Raw genomic sequence first — 18,177 nt, 5'->3', positions numbered from 1 at the left:
TCACACAGCCTGGCCTTCCCTTAAAGAGCCCAGCATGCAAACAAGGTCTTGTAACCCTAGCCTCTTGCCAACCAATAGCAGTCAAGTCTTATTGACCAATAGCAGTTGAGTCTTAACCAATACCAGCCAAGTCTTTCCAGCCAATAGCAGCTGAGTCTTTCCAGCCAATAGCAGCCGAGTAATTCCAACTAACAACAAGCCAAGTCCTAGATGAAGGCTTGTAACTTTACCCAATAGCAGTCCTGCTCTCCCACAACCAATTGAGCGTCTCCACTCCCTATAAAAGCCCCCCGTCTGAGAGGAGTCTGTGCGACTTCGGCCCCTCCTGTCGGACCACAGAAACTCACCCGGGAGCCTGAATAAACCCTTCGCATTGGATCTTCTTGTGCTGGCCTCAGTTTCTTCCTTTTAAACTCGGCAAGAACCCAAGAATAAACCTTACATTACATACAAAGAAGCAATTCAAAAAGATTGTTAATGTCTCATCAGAAACTTTGAAGTCCAGAAAACAGTACAACTACATTTTATAAGTGCTAAAGAAAAAAGTCAACTCAGAATTATATAAATAGATTCTCGGAACAGAAATTAGCCTAAGTGGCTCTGCCAAGATGACAGACTCTTTGTCCAAGCCAAGGTTTATTCTTTCTAGGTGACATAGTTTCTTTCCAACTCCATATCCACTTCTCCCCTTTCCTTTTACTTTTGCTGAAGAAAAACTTTTTTGCTAAAAAGGAGAAGGATAAATCTGTAGCAGTTCCCACAAGAATGCACATGTAGATGACAAAGCATACTTTCTGAAGAAGAAAAGGTCATTATTCAGGTGCTATCAAAAGTCATACAGCTCTCACTCTCCTCTCACTCTACCTTATTATATATTAATGTCTGTCTCTCCTCACTGTAATAGGCCCAGTTCTGATCTTAAGTATGTTCCTCACAAATGTATATGCTCATATGTACCAAATAAAATACACAATTTTTATGGAGGCACGGTTTGTAGTAGTTCCACGCTACTACACAACAGTGAAAATGAGTAAACTACAGTACACACAGCAACATGGATGAATTCTAAAAATATAATGTTGACGAAAGAAACCAGGCACAGCAACCTTCATGCTGTTCAAAAAGGCCAAATCAGGCTATGGTGTTAGAATTTGAAATAGTGGTTCCCTTTGGGGTATGGGTTTTGCTTAGCAGTGGGACCCAAGGTGGTCTTCTGAGGGTCTTGTTCTTGACTTTGGTGTGATTAGTGTGTTCATCTTGTGAAAATCACAGAGCATTGTGATTTGTGTACTTTTCTATATGATTATATTTTAAAATAATGTTTTAAATATTTTAAAGTTTACCTTAAAATATTGATAATTGGGCCAGGTGCAGTGGCTCACACCTGTAATCCTAGCACTTTGGGAGGCCGAGGTGGGTGGATCACCTGAGGTCAGGAGTTCAAGACCAGCCTGGCCATCATGGTGAAACCCCATCTTAAAAATATATATAATTTATTACTTCAACATTATATTAAAGAAAAACAAACATGATTATATTGGTATATTAAGAAACACTTCTGGTGAATTCTGTAGCCATATATAATAATTTTTTTTTTTTGAGACAGAGTCTTGCTGTGTCACCCAGGCTGGAGTGCAGTGGCATGATCTCAGCTCACTGCAATCTCTGACTCCCTGGTTCAAGCAACTCTCCTGCCTCAGCCTCCCAAGTAACTGGGATTACAGGCATGCGCCACCATGCCCAATTAATTTTATGTATTTTTAATGGAGACAGGGTTTCATCATGTTGACCAGAATGGTCTCTATCTCCTGACCTTGTGATCTGCCCACCTCAGCCCCTCAAAGTGCTGGGATTATAGGTGTGAGTCACTGTGCCCAGCCAATAATAATTTTTATATTAAATTATGATATATTCAAACTACAGCCATTAAAATCAGGAATAGGAGAGGATCGAGGGCCCATTGTTGCCCCTGCCATCTGTCTAATGGAATAAGATGGATAAAAAGGAAATAGACATTATAAATACTGGGAAAAAAGAACTAGACAGTTCTTATAGGTGATATGCTTGAATACCTAGAAAACTCAAGATATTCTACCAAAAAAGTTTTTTTTCAGACACATAAAAGAATTTAGTAAGGTGGCTAAATATAAGATAGCATACAAAGATCAACAGCTTTTCTTTATGCCTTCAATAATTAGAAATCAAAGTTAGGGGGAAAATGTCATTCATATTTGTACCACCCATTTAAATATCCAGTAATAAATTTCACAAGAAAGGAACAGAATCTATATGAAGAAAATTGTGAAATTTGTATTAAAGGATAGGATATAAAGCACTAGCTAGATAGTACAGACATACTGTGTTTGCAAATAAGGAAATTTATTATCAAATTACCTGTCTTAACATAGAAATCAATGTTAATTCTAATTCAAATCTCTGGAAGTCTTTAGGGAAATGTAGATAAAATAATTACAAAGTTCAAATTGAATCGTAACAGAGAATTGCAAGAAAAAAAATGAACAAGAATAGTTATGGCAGACTTATCAAATGATAGACTCTTCTATAAAGTATTATAATCAAAACACTATAGAGTTGACACAGAGTTAAATTAATACATCACTGAAACAGACTAAAGACTCCAGAAGCCAGTGCCAGGGTATATGGGAACTTAATATGATAAAGAGAACATTTTAATTCAGAGGTAAATGATAGTGTTGTTTACTAATGCTACCAGTATTATTTTTCCATTTGGTAAAAGAAAAAAAAAAAGTTGTGTCCTATTTTATATTATATAACCAAGTAAGACAAATAGATAAAACATCTACATATAAAGACCGGGTGTGGTGGCTCACACCTGTAATGCCAGCACTTTGGGAAGCTGAGGCAGACTGATCACTTGAAGTCAGCAGTTCAAGACCAGCCTGGCCAACATGGTGAAACCCCATCTCTACTAAAAATACAAAAATTAACCAGACGCGTGGGGTAGGTACCTGTAATCCTAGATTTCTGGGAGGCTGAGGCAGGAGAATCACTTGAACCTAGGAGGCAGAGGGTGCAGTGAGCTCAGATTGCAGACTGTACTCCAGCCTGGGCAACAGAGAAAGACTCCGTCTAAAAAAAAAAAAAAAACCAAAAACTCCATGTAAAAATTCAATAAACATACTGGAAGAAACTTTAGGATAATATATGCACAGTCTTCAAATTAGGGTAACCCTCTTGAGAAATTCAGAAAATGTAGATGCCATGAAGGAAATAAGTGGATAGATTTCACATCAGAAAAGAATGACTGCTGGCAAAAGGAACCATATGCAAAGTTAAAAGACAGAAACATTTTTGGTGATAAATATTTCAGTGCATATGACAAAGGATTGTTACCACCAATATGGAAGTTCCTACAAATGGATATATTTTAATTCAATAGAAAATTAGGTAAAGGATGCAAATGGACAGTTTGCAGAAGAAGAAATATAAATGGCCAGTAAACCTAACAAAAGGTGATCAAACTCATTGATAACCAAGGAGACATATCAGCCTAGCAAAAACTAAAATGACTGATAACATCCCGTTCTGATGATGGTGTGGGTAAATGGATACTTGGCTTATTGGGTATGCCAGGAATATTTTCCCCACAAGTTTATGGAAGGATCCAATGAAGTTATCTTCTGCCATTTAAAATCTATTTGCTTTGTGGGTTTAAGTTTTTCTATACAAAAATTATATTAAATCAAGATGCTGTTACTCAACAAAGTATTCTTTTTTTAATTTTGAGAGTTTCAAAAAAACACATACTTGGAGGGGGTAATAAAATGGGGAAAAGTAGAATTTATAAAGAAAATTGTGTAGCGCCTAAGAAGGAAAGTTCCTTTAAAGTTCGTCCTCACTGGAAGTGACTGGGCCTCGGCAATGATTTAGCTGAGTTCCAACTGATGAGTTTAGATTTCTAGGCCAGGTTTTATGAAGGAACCTGGGATAGCATCTGTTCACTTTGAAAAGAATTCTGGCAATTCAGCAGTGTCATAAATTTTCAAATATATATTTTGATTAACACATTTTATTGGCACCCGTATTCTTCTCCTTATTGCTAATAATACTGTGAACGTGTGTCTTTCTACAGCTGTGGTGCTCCCATTCAGGTTTCCGAGGTGAAGCTGCTTTCCTTTTCATCAGGGCCTCGAACCATTTTCCTCCCAGCTGAGGTGAAGGCCATAGGGACAGAGCATGATCACGTCCTCCCTCTGCAGGAATTGGCCATGAGAAGTCTGTATCATACCTACCACAGCTTTCTGAAAGGTACATGGGACTTCTGTTTTGTTTTGTTTTAATTTTTCTGTCTCATTTAGTGAACATTGTGCTTTGTGTACCTGTTTTGTCTTTCATTAAAAAAATTTATTGTGGTAAAATAGACATAACAGAAAAATCACCATTTTATCCATCTTTAAATGTACAGTTCACTGGCATTAAGTACATTCACATTGTTGTGCAACAGGATTTTTCTAATAAGAAAAATGGTTTTGATATTTTATTAACACTGATCACTTTAGCACCCTCCACAGACAGAAGCATTCTTTAAAATGTGGTTGTCAGTTGTAAGGACAGTGCTTTAAAGTTCAACTGTGTGGTTTCAAGGAAGGAACTTGGTATTTGGGAATGTGTATTTGGTTGAAGTAAAGGCTGGCAGTAGGGGAAATTTGGAAAGATCTTGTCCTTCAAGTTGGATACGTCAGTAGAGCAGGTTTTTTCCCTTGCTACCTCCTCGCATCTGAGCAATGTGTATACCTAAAGGAGGAGAAGTACCGGGAGCTGTTGGCAGTATTGTCGCAGCGTGCCAGCTAAAATTTGGAAAGGATTTGGCAGTGCACAGATTTGATAGGTATTGTGGGTGTATGTCTGAAATGCTTTAAGACAGCACTAGGCAATATTAATATGAAAAATACATTTCAAGTGTTTTTAAAACTGTGAAATGTTTCGTCTTTACTTAAAAAACAGAGTCCATACAAAAACATCTCACATTAACCTTCCAGAAATGCCTAGTGCAAAGTTAAGTTGGTTTTAAAAACTAAACAGAAAATTATAGTTGTTCACCAGTGAGTAAATTCCATTTTTCTAAGTGTTACTGATGAGTCTGGACGGATGAAAAAGGTAAAAAGATGATTTGTATTTCCTTCCCAAAGATGAATTGATAATTTTTAGATTGCACCTCAGCATGACCATTTCTCTCTCTGTTGGATGTTCATCATCAGTAGAAACCCAGCGTAAATGTGTCCTCAAGATTGCCTCAGTAACTGGGATGTTTTGCTTTAAACATCTCTTTTGTGTAGCTCAGTCTAAGCTGGGAAGGAAGCTCTCTATTTTTATTAATTACAGCTTATGGGAGTGAGACAAGGAAAAGCTTGGTTTCATTATTTTTAATTCTTTTTGATTTCCTCCTTTTCATTCTCTTCAATAAATATGATTTAGCCCTGGTGGATGATTGATACTGAATGCCATATAGATTAGGGAGCAACTTAATGAAAGTCAGTTTTAGTCTTTAGTTCCAGTATGTTTAAAATTCTCTGACTCTTATTAAAGTTTGCAAAATCCTCTTTGGGTGAATTATGCCTTTTGATCTTTGTTCTTAAAAAATATTTTCTCTCTCTCATTCCTTGCCTCTACCTCAGGACAGCTTCTGGTTGTTTTTAAAATGAGTGAATTTGTGTTTTCTTTTAGTATCAAAAATATAAAAAACTCCTTTCATTTCCAAATGATGTTAGATTTTTATTCAGTGCCTATAAATCAGATACAGAATTTTCAACATGAAGTACTTTTAAGTAACTGAACTTATTTGGTAACAAAGAGAAATATTTTGAGAAGCCTGGTTTAAGGAAGTCTGATTTTTTACTCATGTGTGTAATTTTCTCTTGTGTTCCAGATTTGAACTTTCTGTCTCCAATCTCATTACCCAGAAGTCTCCTGGAGCTGCTGCACTGCCCTCTGGGGCACTGTCATCGGTGTAGTGAGCCTATGTTTACCATCGTCTACCCCAAGCTCTTTCCCTTGAGAGAGACGCCAATGGCAGGGCTGCACCAGGGGTAATCATGCCTAAGTGGGCACCAGGGTTTACACCCAGTCAAGGGGTGCTGGGCAGGGAGGGGAGAGGCTGTGCATGAAAGCATTAAGTCAGCAGTTTTAAAGAGGCATAACATGCTTCCCGAGAAACAGCTAAATGAAACGATGCACACTTTCAACATCACAAGAAAACTTGACTTGCCTTTATTAGTTAATTTTTTGGTCATATGCTAGACAGTTTTATTGTGTATATTACTTAGAGGAGCTCATTCTTTGTGAGAATGTTTTCCTGCTATTTCTCTATTCACAGTAGCCTTTAGACAATAAGGGATGCAAAGGAAAAAAATGTGTTGTATAATGGGATAAGCCCAGCTCTTTCACTTAGTTGGTGTTGCTAACTGAAAATGTGTGGCTGAGTTGTGTGTGTGTGTGTGTGTGTGTATGTGTGCATAATGCACAATGCACACATGTGTTTCTGTTTTGAGTTTCTAACCCTTCCAAGTGGCATTCTCATGCCACTCTTTTATTTCTTAGCACATTTGCCTTGAATTTGCTAAGAATATTCACTAAGCAAAACCCCAATACTGCTACTTTAAAAAAAGAATAGCAGTTAAAGATAGGTCATCAAATGAAAAATCTCCCATTTGCACAACCTTAGTTTATGGGCTTCCTAAATTTAGGAAACTAAATTTAATCTTTTTCTAATATTGAATTTTTTTTAAGTTAAGAAAAAGTACTATAGTACCCCATTTATCACCATCAAATATATTTCAGATGAGTAAATTTTCCAGGTAACTGAAGCCATTATCCCTCTTCAGTGCCAAAAAGCATTTCACTTGTAATCATGTTAATAGAAACCTTTCCAAGATTTTCTTTCTTTCCTTCGTTTCTTAATCCGTGCAAGATAGGCAGTGTGGGGCAGTGTTCAGAGCATGGACTTTGCACCCAACAAGCCTGGCTCTTCTGCTGTGAGAATGTGGGTGGGCTATGGGACTTCTCAAAATGGGGATACAACAGCCTGCGTGACAGGGCCATGTGCGGCTTGGCAGATGAGAAAGGCACACACCTGGTACTTAAGAGGTATTCAAGAAATGGTAGTTCCCATTTCCATAGCTCTACCCTCTCCATCCCAAAACTGTGTTTATCTTTTTTTTGCTCTGGATAATCCTGTTTTGCTATACTTCAGTTCCTGTTTCAATCTTCTGTGTTCTTAATGTTTCCTGCTTACAGGAGCCCTGCTCCAGATCTTTCTAATTTGATACTTCTAAGGTGATCAGATAACCAATTTGGTGGAATTGCATTTAAATTAGAATAAAAAGAACTGAATTGGGGGTATTACTACATGAATGAAATTAACAAATAGACACATTTATGAGAAGCATATAGTGGTCAAATGGACAGGCCCTGATTCTAACTCCACAAGGCAACCTCAGGCAACTTACCATCCCTGAGCGGTCTTTTTGTCAATGGAATGGGAGTAATAATAATATCTGTTTAATAAGGTATTGTGAGAATTAAATGTGATCATCCCTGCAAAAAGCCCAGGATGGTATCTGGCATCTAATAAATACTAAGCAAATGTTAACTATTATTATCTATTTTTGTAGCTCAGAGGCTTTTTCTTATTTTTGTTGTGTTTTTAGCAAATGATCTTTATATTAGCAAGACATCACAGGAAAATCTTAACTAATTCATAAAACTACAGGAAACCCTTATGCATTGTTATTATACAATTTCCTGTAGAAGACATTTACTTACTGAAAATATGACAACATAAACAAAATGATATGGTCAGGATGCTCAGTAACCAATCAAATTCTGAATACCTGTTTTTAAAATTAAACTTTATCATGGCAGTTCATTTATGAAAATAAAGTAGATTCTTCAGATGAAATCACTTTTATATTATCTTTATAAGAAATTTGGGGAATTTAGTCAGTACTCGAATTTTCCATTTACTGTTTAATTTCCCTGCTACATCTTAGAAATATAGTGTGACTAATCTTCTATTGTTTCAGAACATAAATATAATAATATTAATAGTATTAACTAATAGTACTAATTTCATAAAATGAGTATATCAAGTACATAGGACTAAGGGAATGTCCTTTCTTGCATAAATAGTGGAGATGAAATGCCAAGATATGAACATGGCTTTCTGTGGTAAGTTAATGCTAGGGTCTGAAATTGAGAGTTTGTGGCTTTCATTCGGCCCACCAGGCTGTGCTCCTTCCCATGTTGCCATGGAGATTGTATTAAAAGCATTGGCTTCAGTTTCTACCATAGTCTTTAAAGTACTTTCTTTTGTAACTGAAAACCAAATACTTGAATCTCCAGTAGCTTGTTGCTGAAAATATTTTTTAATATCAGAAACCCTAAAAGATTTTTCTATGTTTTCTAATATGTTCAATTGTTTGTATTGCTTGTCATAAAATAATACATCAGCCGGTATCTAAATTAATGTGAACATCTGGCATTATTTCAAAAAAGGAGCATATTGAATAATCTTCTAAAATACCAAAGTCAATGGAAGTGTTAGTTTCAACCTAAATTTAATACTGAGTGAAGTAAAAAGAAATGACAGTATTTTGCATAAACAATAAATACCAAACTTTCAATTATATATAGCAAAGAATAGCAGCTAGTACATTTATGACTTTTGATTCTGTAGGCATAGCAAATTTTTGTTTTTAAAACTTATCGTTCATTAAAATGAAGAACTTCAACATAGAAGATTATTTCTTAGTAAAATAACATGTATCTCTTTTCCCAAGCATGTATGGATCTCACAAGTTCTGTATTTCCTGGCAGGCAACCAGGCTACCCAGAGTTTTTCAGGGGCATTGGATTAGTTTGCTAGGGATGCTGCAACAAAGTGCCACAAACTGGGTGGCTTAAACAACAGAAATTTATTGTATCTCAGTTTTGGAGGCTGGAAGTCCAAGATGAAGGTGTCAGCAGGGTTGGTTCCTTCTGAGGCTGTGAGGGAGGGATTTGTTCCAGGCCTCCATGGCTTGTAGATGGCCATCTTCTCCCTTCATCTCTTCACATCATCTTCCCTTTATGAATGTCTGTCTCTGTGTGCAAGTTTTCTCTTTTTATAAGGACACCATTCATACTGGATTAGGGCCTACCCTAATGACCTCATCTTACCTATGTGCAAGGACAATGTTCCCAAATAAGGTCTCTATATTAGTCATCTCAGGCTGCGAAAACAAAATGACAGGGTGGCTTAAACAGCAGAAATTATTTTCCCATAGTTCTGGAGGAAAGGAGTCTGAAATCAAGGGGTCAGCATGTTTGGGTTCTGGTGAGGGCTCTCTTCCTAGCTTGCAGGCAGTCAACTCATCATCATGTCTTTACATGGCAGAGAGTGTCTCTCTTTATAAGGGCACAAATCCTATCATGAGAGTCCTACCTCATGACCTCATTTAGACCAATTATCTCCCAAAGACCTCCTCTCCAAATGCCCTCACATTATCGGGTTGGGCTTCAACATAAATTTAGGAAGGAAACAGTCCAGTCCCTAATAGTCACATTATGAGGTTCTAGGGGTTAGGACTACAACATAAAAATTATGGGGGCTTTACAGTTCAACCCATAATAGTTTGCCCTCTGGTCCCACTGAGATAAGAAAAAAAGTGTTTTCTCTTGCTCTTACCCAGTCACTCAATACTGAATGCCTCACATCTTGTCACCAAAATTTGTGGGAAATTCTCCCCACCAGCAACCAATCGGTTCTCCAGTAGACACTAGCTGGGTGTCCTGTAAGTCTGTCCATTTGTGACACTATCTTACTAGAGAGAAGATTAGATCCCACAGGTTAAGGGCTCAGTCCCACAAGACTGCCTCCACTTGAGATGCCAGTTGCAAGTTGTAGATTGTCACCTGTACTTCTGACCAACCAGCTATACAAAATCAGGGCTTCCAATACCTCCTTCTTGTTTTCAATTTAGTTGTTAGAGTGGCTTACAGAACTCATGGAAACACTTAACTGTTTTATCTGTTTTATTCTGCTATGACAGAGTACTTGTGAGATCAAGTAATTTATAAAGAAAAAAGTTTTTTTGGCTTATGCTTCTGGAGCCTGGGAAGTCCAAGATCAGGTGGCCACATCTGGTGAGTGCCATCTTGCTGTATCATAACATGTCAGAAGGGCAGCGAGCACAAGAGACAAAATCAGACCAAACTCATCCTTTTCTTCAGGAATCCCCTTCCATGATAACTAACCCACTCCTGTGATAATGACACTCAGGAGGACAGAGCTCTCATGGCCTCCTACAGGCTTCACCTTCCAAGACTGTCACATTGGCAATTAAATATCAACATAAGCTTTGGAGGGGACATTCAAGCCATAGCACTTGGGTTTACTGGTTTATTATAAAAGATACAGATGAATAGCCAAATAGAAGAGATACAGAGGGCAAGGCATGTGGGAATAAATATGGAGCTTCCATGCCTTCTCTGGGCATGCAGTCTTCCAGCTATCCCAAATTTCTCTACACCCAGTCCTTTGAGCTTTTATGGAGGCTTCATTACATAGGCATGATTAATCAAACCATTGATTATTGGTGACTGGCACAACTTTCAGCCCCTCTTCCCTTCCCAGAGATCAAGGATGGGGCTAAAAGTCCCAAACCTCTAATCATGTCTTGGTCTTTCTAATGGCTGGAACGCACATCCTGAAGCTACCTGGGGATTCCCCAGCTACCAGTTGTTTCATTAGCATATGACAGATACTCTAATCACTCAAGAGATTCCAGAGTTTTAGAAGCCACATGTCAGGAAACGGTCAAAGACTAAATATTTCACAATACCACATCCCCCAAAATTCAGGTCCTCACATGCACAATAAAGTCACCCTAATAGATTTAGGACATCCAGAAAGTCCTAAATCTATTTCAGCATCAACCCTTAAGTTCAAAATCTCATCTTAAATATCTAAATTAGATATGGCTAAAACTCAGCATATAATTCATCCTGGGACAAAACTCCTCTCAGCTATGAACCTATGAAACCAAATAGCAATTTTTCTGCCTCTAGCATGTAATGGTGGGACAGGAATAGGATAGACACTCCCATTCCACAAGGGAGAACGTTAGAAGGGGAAAAAAAAGGGAGTCACAGGTCTCAAGTCTAAAATCTAGAAGGTCAAATTCCATTAGATTTTAAGGCTTAAGAATAATCCTCTTTGGCTCCACACTTTGTTCTCTGGGCCCAGTGGGATGGCAGTCACACTCCCTTAGTCCTGGATGAACCAAAGAGGTTGCCCTACCCTTGGGCTCTTTCTTCCCTTTTAAGGATAACATATGTTTGCATCTAGGTAGACCTTTTGGCCATCCTGCCTAGAATCCCAGGAGTCTGACAGCCTTTCTTCATCTCATCCTATCTCTGTCCTGTTCAGTACAAGCTAGCAGTATTTTTGCTGAAATAGTTGATGATCCACAAGTCACATGCCTAATCTGTTTGCAAACCATTGTCCAGCCACACCCTTGGTGTTCTTTCCAAAGCATGTTTTCTCATGTTTTATAATATGAATAGGGTGAGAATTTTCCAAATCTTCAAGTTCTGGCTCCTTGTTGCTTAATAATGTGCTCAATTTCTCTCTCTCCTCTTTTATTTTACTGACATCTATAAGCAGCAAGAAGAAACCAAGCTGTGCCTTCAACACTTTGCTTAGAAATCTCCTCAGCCAAATATCCAAGTTATCACAAATTCTACTTTCCATCCAACAGAACACAATTCGCTCAAGTCCTTTGCTAGTTTATAACAAAGATCACCTTTCTTCCAGTTTTCAATAACACATTCCTCATTTGCAGTCAGAGACTTCACCAGAAGCATCTTTCACATTTGTATTTCTGGCAACATTCTGTTCTGACAATGTGTGTATTTTCTAAAACAATAGAAATTTTCTCTATAGCTCCTTCCTCCCTTTCTTTTGTGAGCTCCAACCAGATTCTTCTTTATTTCTCCCAATTATCTTTTTTGTCACACACCTCAAAACTCTTCCAACCTCTATTCATTAACCCATGTCAAAGCCACTTCCACATTTTTAGGTATTTGTCACAGCAGCATCCCACCTTCTGATAGCAAAATCTCTCACATTGAGAGAGAATGATTGATTTTAAGAAATTGGCTCACACAGTTGTGAGGGCTGGCAAGTTCAGAACTGTGGGGCAGACTTGCAGTCTGGAAGTTCAGGTAAGAGTTGAAGTTGCAGTGTTGAGTCTGAATTCTGCAGGGCACCAGGCTGGAAACTTAGGCAGGGATTCTTTATTGTAGTCTTAAGGAGAATACCTACTACTTTTTTGCTCTTAAGGCCTTTAACTAATTGGATGAGGCCCACCCATACTGTAGAGGGTAATCTGCTGAACTCAAGAGTCCACTGATTTAAATGTTAATCGTATCTTTAAAAAATACCTTCACAGCAACAGCTAGACTAGTATTTGACCAAACAAATGGGCTCCAGACCCTAACCGAATTGACACATAAAATTAACTATCACAGTTCATCAAAAGGTCTTACTTTAATCACCAGGGTATTTTGAGACAGGAACTATAGATAGCCCAGTATCCCAATGGTTCTTCCCATATTTCTGGGTTAAGCTTTAGCCATAACAGGTAGCACAGAGTGTGTTCAGGCTTCATTGCTGTGTTATCTCTGCTTTTGTGTAATAAGCCATGGGGTGCAATGGAAAAACCAATAGTCCTAGGGATAAAGATATCATTTGGAAGTTGAGCTATATTACTTTTCTTAGTACTTAGTACTATAAGATAGGTACTTATCTTAATCATACAAATCATACGCACTTCCATATGGTCCAACCTAATGTTCCTTTTACAGGGGAAACAGGTACAGGAAGATTACAAACTGGGCCAAGGTGTCATACCAGAGCTGAGATTTGAACCCCAACAGTCTGGCTCCACATCTGTTTTAGCCACTGTGCTGTTTAATTAGCTAACTGGAACAGCATACTAGCATGGGGAAATCTTGAAATAAATGAACTCATAAATAATGAGTTTAAACATACTTTCAACTCATAAACACAAAATTATTCTCTAACATGGTGAACAAGATACTTTTGAATATGTGTGTATATGTACATCCATCCATACACACACACACACACACACGTGATGTGGGCATTTGCACTGAAGAGTCCAGAAGGATGGAGCTCCAGCTCTTTACTCCTAGTATCTTGGGAGGGGGGAATATGGAGTTATGAAGTAGTCAGGTGGGAAGGTAACTTTGATTTTCAACTCTATATACTTGGGGTATAATTTTACAAATCTATGAATGTTTGAAAAAAATTCTACCTAGAGGTATTTGAAAAAGCCCTTTGCCTAAAACTGTATACACATCAGAAAAGGAAGGGTTGTTATGGCAGGTTTTTTTGTTCAATTAAAAATGTTAAGCAAGTTGCATAAAAGATTACATAGTGTGATCCAGTCTTTGTCAAGCAAATGTAGGTGTGAATATATGTGTATATCTGTGTGCACATATATAGTAAATACATGCACATACACACAGATTGAAACAATTGTATATATATATATAAAGAAAAAGTCTTGAAGGACTTACATACCAAAGTAACAGTGGTTTCCTTTGAGTAGTGTTGAATTTTTGTAACAAACTGGTATTGCTTTAGAAATTAAAAATATTTTTAATTATTAAAACACTAGTATGCCAGGTGCTTGTAATCCCAGCTACTGGGAGGCTGAGGCAGGAGAATTGCTTGAACCCAGGAGGCAGAGGTTGCAATGAGCTGAGATTGTGCCACTGCACTCCAGCCTGGGCGACAGAGCAAGACTCCATCTCAAAAACAAAAACAAAACATTAGTATACCAATGGCTTCTTTTAAAAAAGGTTTTGAAGTTACTTCCAGATAGCTCAGAAGACTTGTCCTCTTGCTTATTAATTTATCCACTCAGTCAGCAAACACACTTTGAGCATCTACTGCCAGCCAGGCACTGTGGTAGGTGAGGATGCCGTGGGCTTCAGTTGGGCCACTTGCAAGCTCAGATTTGCATAGCTTGGTTCTTTGAGGAATTCTTGGTCTTCTGGGCCAGAGTGATTCTATGAGAGTGCCAGATGTCCGAGTGATTACTGTGCCGTGACATAGAGACCTGTTTGTTAGAGGGCTTGCAAAACTGACTTGGTCTTACAGTTTCCCTTTGTCTTTCAGAACAACTGATACTCCCTTCTCCCACTCACTACTAGTTCATTTTTAAAAGGAGCTCTTTTATATAATTGTTATCTGGTTTCATCACTTACGAAATGTTTCACATTTCCTTACCCTTGCTTTTTGTGGCTATTGCTTCTTTGAAGCCAAGTAATATCAATCATACCAATATTATCTGCATACTCATTTTGGAGATTTGTTTTTTCCTTTTGGCAGAAACCTATTCATTGGCACCCTCTTAAGGTGGCTTATGAAATTTCCCATAAGTGAAATAGTCTTCAAAACTTTAAGTAAAAAGTTCTTAACTGTTTCTTCCTCCTTAACATTCAAGAATTATTTGTTGACCATATGTCATGGGCTGTGCTCTGCAGTAGGTACCGAATATTTTGCTTTGACCTCACCACTCAATTCTTTTCTCATATATGTATCTCATTCCTAATGTCTAGGGCAAGGGGACACACCAAGAAAGAAGTCTGCTTGATGTTTCTGTTTCTGCACACAGAATCTTCCCATGAAAGACAGTCGCTACTGATATAAATGCAACAAGCAGATACAATATGTTATTAGATCATTCTTGAGTAAGTTAATACGTACACAAGCTCAGGATTTTAACTTTGTCTTATAAATATTATTTTTTCTTTTGGCTTGACTTTCTGTATGAGTCATATATATGCTTTGTGTTTTTAATCAGGAAACATATTTGCAGAAAAAAATCCCACGTTTCTTATGATTTTCGTGGGCTCCAGTATGTGCCAACAGCATTGTGATTCGTTCTTTTAAGGAATAGTGGTATTTCTGTATTTTAAAACCAAGCTGAAATGCTCTTTCTTCTGCCTTGACTGTAAATATGCTCAGAGATTCTAAACTAACAAATGCTATGTCTGATGTTCTTTGTAGAATTTATCAGTGTCTTTTTCTTAACTGTAGAGCTTATTGCTTAGCTCAAAGTGTCTTCCCTGACCTCTGATGTCTCTGGTGCCACAGTTCTGGATTTTAAAGGACTTAACCTACATGAATCCATTCTTAAGGCAGCAGATTTGTTGGTGTACTTGTAATAACTCAGATTATTAATACAACAAGCAGATACAATATGTTATAAGATCAGTCTTCCAAAAGCAAATAAGTACACAGCCTTGGGATTTACTTGTAGCACAAATATGACACCTCCAGGTTACTCACTCCACTCCCATGAGCTTCATAAGGAGTTGATGATGATCCAAGGGAGACTGTCCTTTAATAAGTATAAATCCCATGTCTTCATGGAATTGGATGCTTTTGTTTGGGAGCTGTATTAGTCTGTTCTTAACGCTGCTATGAAGAAATACCCAAGACTGGGTAATTTACAAAGGAAAGAGGTTTAACTGACTCACAGTTCCACTATGGCTGAGGAGGCCTCAGGAAACTTACAATCATCACTGAGGGGAAGCAAACACATTCTTCTTCACATGGCAGCAGGAGAGAGAAGTGCTGAGCAAAGAGGGAAAAACCTGTCATAAAACCATCAGATCTCATGAGAACTCACTATCACACAAACAGCAGCATGGAGTAACTGCCCCCCATGATTCAATTACCTCCCACGAGGTCCTTCCTACAACACATGGGGATTATGGGAATTACAACTGAAGATGAGTTTTGGGTGAGGACACAGGCAAACCATATCGGGAGCTTTATTTTTGAAAACTAAAGGCTGTGGTATTAAATGTATCCCTTGTATTAATGATTTGCATTTAACATCATTATCTTTTGATCCCTGTGTTTTGTCAGCTATCCCCCAAAATGCACTTGATAGTTAATATTATTTTGTGTCTGTGGTTCTTTTCAATTATGATTTATACAAATATATACATTCTGCTGTAGCATAAAAATTATTGGAACTAGGGTTCTAACCAACTTTATTTTTTAAAAAACAATTTAAAATTTTTTTCATTTTTAATTTTTGTGGGTACATAGTAGGTATATATATTTATGGAGTACCTGAGATGTTTGATACAGACATGCAATCCATGATAATCACATCATGAAAATCACATTCTCTCAAGCATTAATTCTTTGTATTACTAACAATGCAGTTATACAATTTTACTTACTTTAAAATGCACAGTTAAGTTATTGTCTATAGTTACCCTGTTGTACTATCAAATACTAGGTCTCAGTCATTCTTTCTGATTATTTTTTATACCTATTAACCATCCCCACCTCCCCCCAACTAACTTTAATTTTTAAAAATTAGAGGTAATGTAAAATTCTTATAACTTAAAATTTACGTAATTTCCCCAGTTAAGAAAAAAACAAAAGTGATGCTTGCCTTTTCACTTTCTTAAAGATGTCATTTGAAAACCAGTCTTCTGTTTCAATCAAGTTAAATTAATTCATTTCAATTTTATAGTAGTGCTTTTTGTGTTCTAAGAAATCTTTACCTACCCACAAGGTCATGAAGCCAATGTAATTATATATTAATATACTATAATTCTCTGTTCCATTCACTTGATCTGTGTCTATCTCTTAGTCAATACCAAACTATCTTAATTGCTATAGATTATGCTAGGCCTTAATATCAGGTTGAGTGACACTTCCACTTCACTTTTCCCTTTCAGGATTGTTTTAACTATTCTAGGCCCTACACTTTTCCACTGAATTTTAGAACAAATTTATCTTTTTTTATTTTTTTGAATCCAAAAAGCCTTGTTAAGATTTTCATAAGGATTGCATTTAGGCCAGGCATGGTGGCTGATGCCTGTAATCCCAGCACTTTGTGAGGCCAAGGTAGGTGGATCACCTGAGGTCAGGAGTTCGAGACCAGCCTAGCCAACATGGTGAAACCCCAACTCTACTAAAAAAAATAAAATCAGCCAGGCATGGTGCTGGGCACCTGTAGTTTCAGCTGCTCTAGAAGCTGAGGCAGGAGAATTGGTTGAACCTGGGAGGCAGAGGTTACAGTGAGCCAAGATTGTGCCATTGCACTCCAGCCTGGGCAACAAGAGCAAATCAAAAATAACCCCAAAAAATGTTTTCTTAAGTTTATACCAAAATATTTCACTTTTTTTGTACTTATAAATGATACTGTGTTTTTAAATTTCAGTTTCCCTATGTTCATTGTTAACATATGGAAGTGTTACTGATTTTCATATTTTTTATATATGTTGCAGCCTTGCTCAACTGGCTCATTAGTTCTGAGTATTTTTTGTAGATACCTTGGGATTTTCTGCATAGAAAATCATGTCATGCTGTCTACTAAGGCATAGTTTTATTTCTTCCCTTCCAATCTGTATGCCTTTTTTTTTTCTTGCCTTATTGCAATGGTTAGAACTTCGAGTACTATGCTAAGATTGTGAAAATAGACATCCTTGCCTTTTTCCCAGTCCTACAGAGAAAACACTCAGCCTTTCACTGTTAAGTATAATGTGTTAACTATAATAACCTAATATACATAATGTGTTAAGTATAATATATAATATGTTAAATATGTTAAGTATAATGTGTTAAACCTACTGTTAATTAGGGTATTTTTGGTGTGTTCTCTTTATTAAATTGAGGAAGATTTCCTTTCTATGTAGTTTGCTTTTGTTAAATGCTTCTTCTGAGTCTACTGATATGATCATATGGTTTTTCTTTTGCCTGTTGATATGGTGGGTGATACTGATATCAAATATTGAACTAGCCTCACATGCCTGGAATAACTCCCACTTGATCATGATGTGTAATTCTTTTTGTACATTTCTTTAATTTGTTAATACTTTGTTGAAGATTTTTAAATCTTTGTTCATGAAAGATATTGGTCTGTAATTTTCTGTTTTTGTATTGTCCTGGTCTGGTTCTGGAGTCAGGATAATACTAGCCTCATGAAATGAGTTAGGAAGTGTTCTCTTCTTGTTTTTTTTCTGAAGAAATTGGGTAAAACTTTAAACAAATTTTTTTTTTTTTAAACTCTGTTAGAATTCTCCAGTCAAACC

At 37.2% G+C, this 18,177-nt stretch overlaps 1 protein-coding gene across 8 annotated transcripts in view; it reads left to right on the top strand.

The window, feature by feature from the left end:
• The window catches only part of LRRC28 (leucine rich repeat containing 28), a 128,962-nt gene that overhangs the window by 104,097 nt on the left and 6,688 nt on the right, over nucleotides 1–18,177 (top strand). For 4 of the 8 annotated variants that reach the window (XR_010342633.1, XM_064376249.1, XM_064376248.1 and 1 more), the window contains 2 exons: nucleotides 4,115–4,290; nucleotides 5,909–6,068. Coding sequence is in view for 7 of the 8 variants with exons in the window: in XM_064376249.1 (XP_064232319.1) it covers nucleotides 4,115–4,290; nucleotides 5,909–6,068 (336 nt within the window). In the remaining variant the exon portion in view is untranslated. Of the gene's footprint in view, nucleotides 1–4,114; nucleotides 4,291–5,908; nucleotides 6,069–14,673; nucleotides 14,806–18,177 lie in introns of all 8 variants that reach the window. The other 4 variants (XM_012438630.3, XM_012438631.2, XM_012438634.2 and 1 more) reach the window with 2 other exon arrangements.

Source organism: Aotus nancymaae, unplaced genomic scaffold, assembly GCF_030222135.1.
Source record: "Aotus nancymaae isolate 86718 unplaced genomic scaffold, 86718_ANA_hifiasm-v0.15.2.pri h1tg000014l, whole genome shotgun sequence".
Classification (NCBI taxonomy): domain Eukaryota; kingdom Metazoa; phylum Chordata; class Mammalia; order Primates; family Aotidae; genus Aotus; species Aotus nancymaae.
The sequence above is the reverse complement of the archived record's forward strand: the minus strand, read 5'-3'. Positions and strand labels throughout refer to the sequence as shown.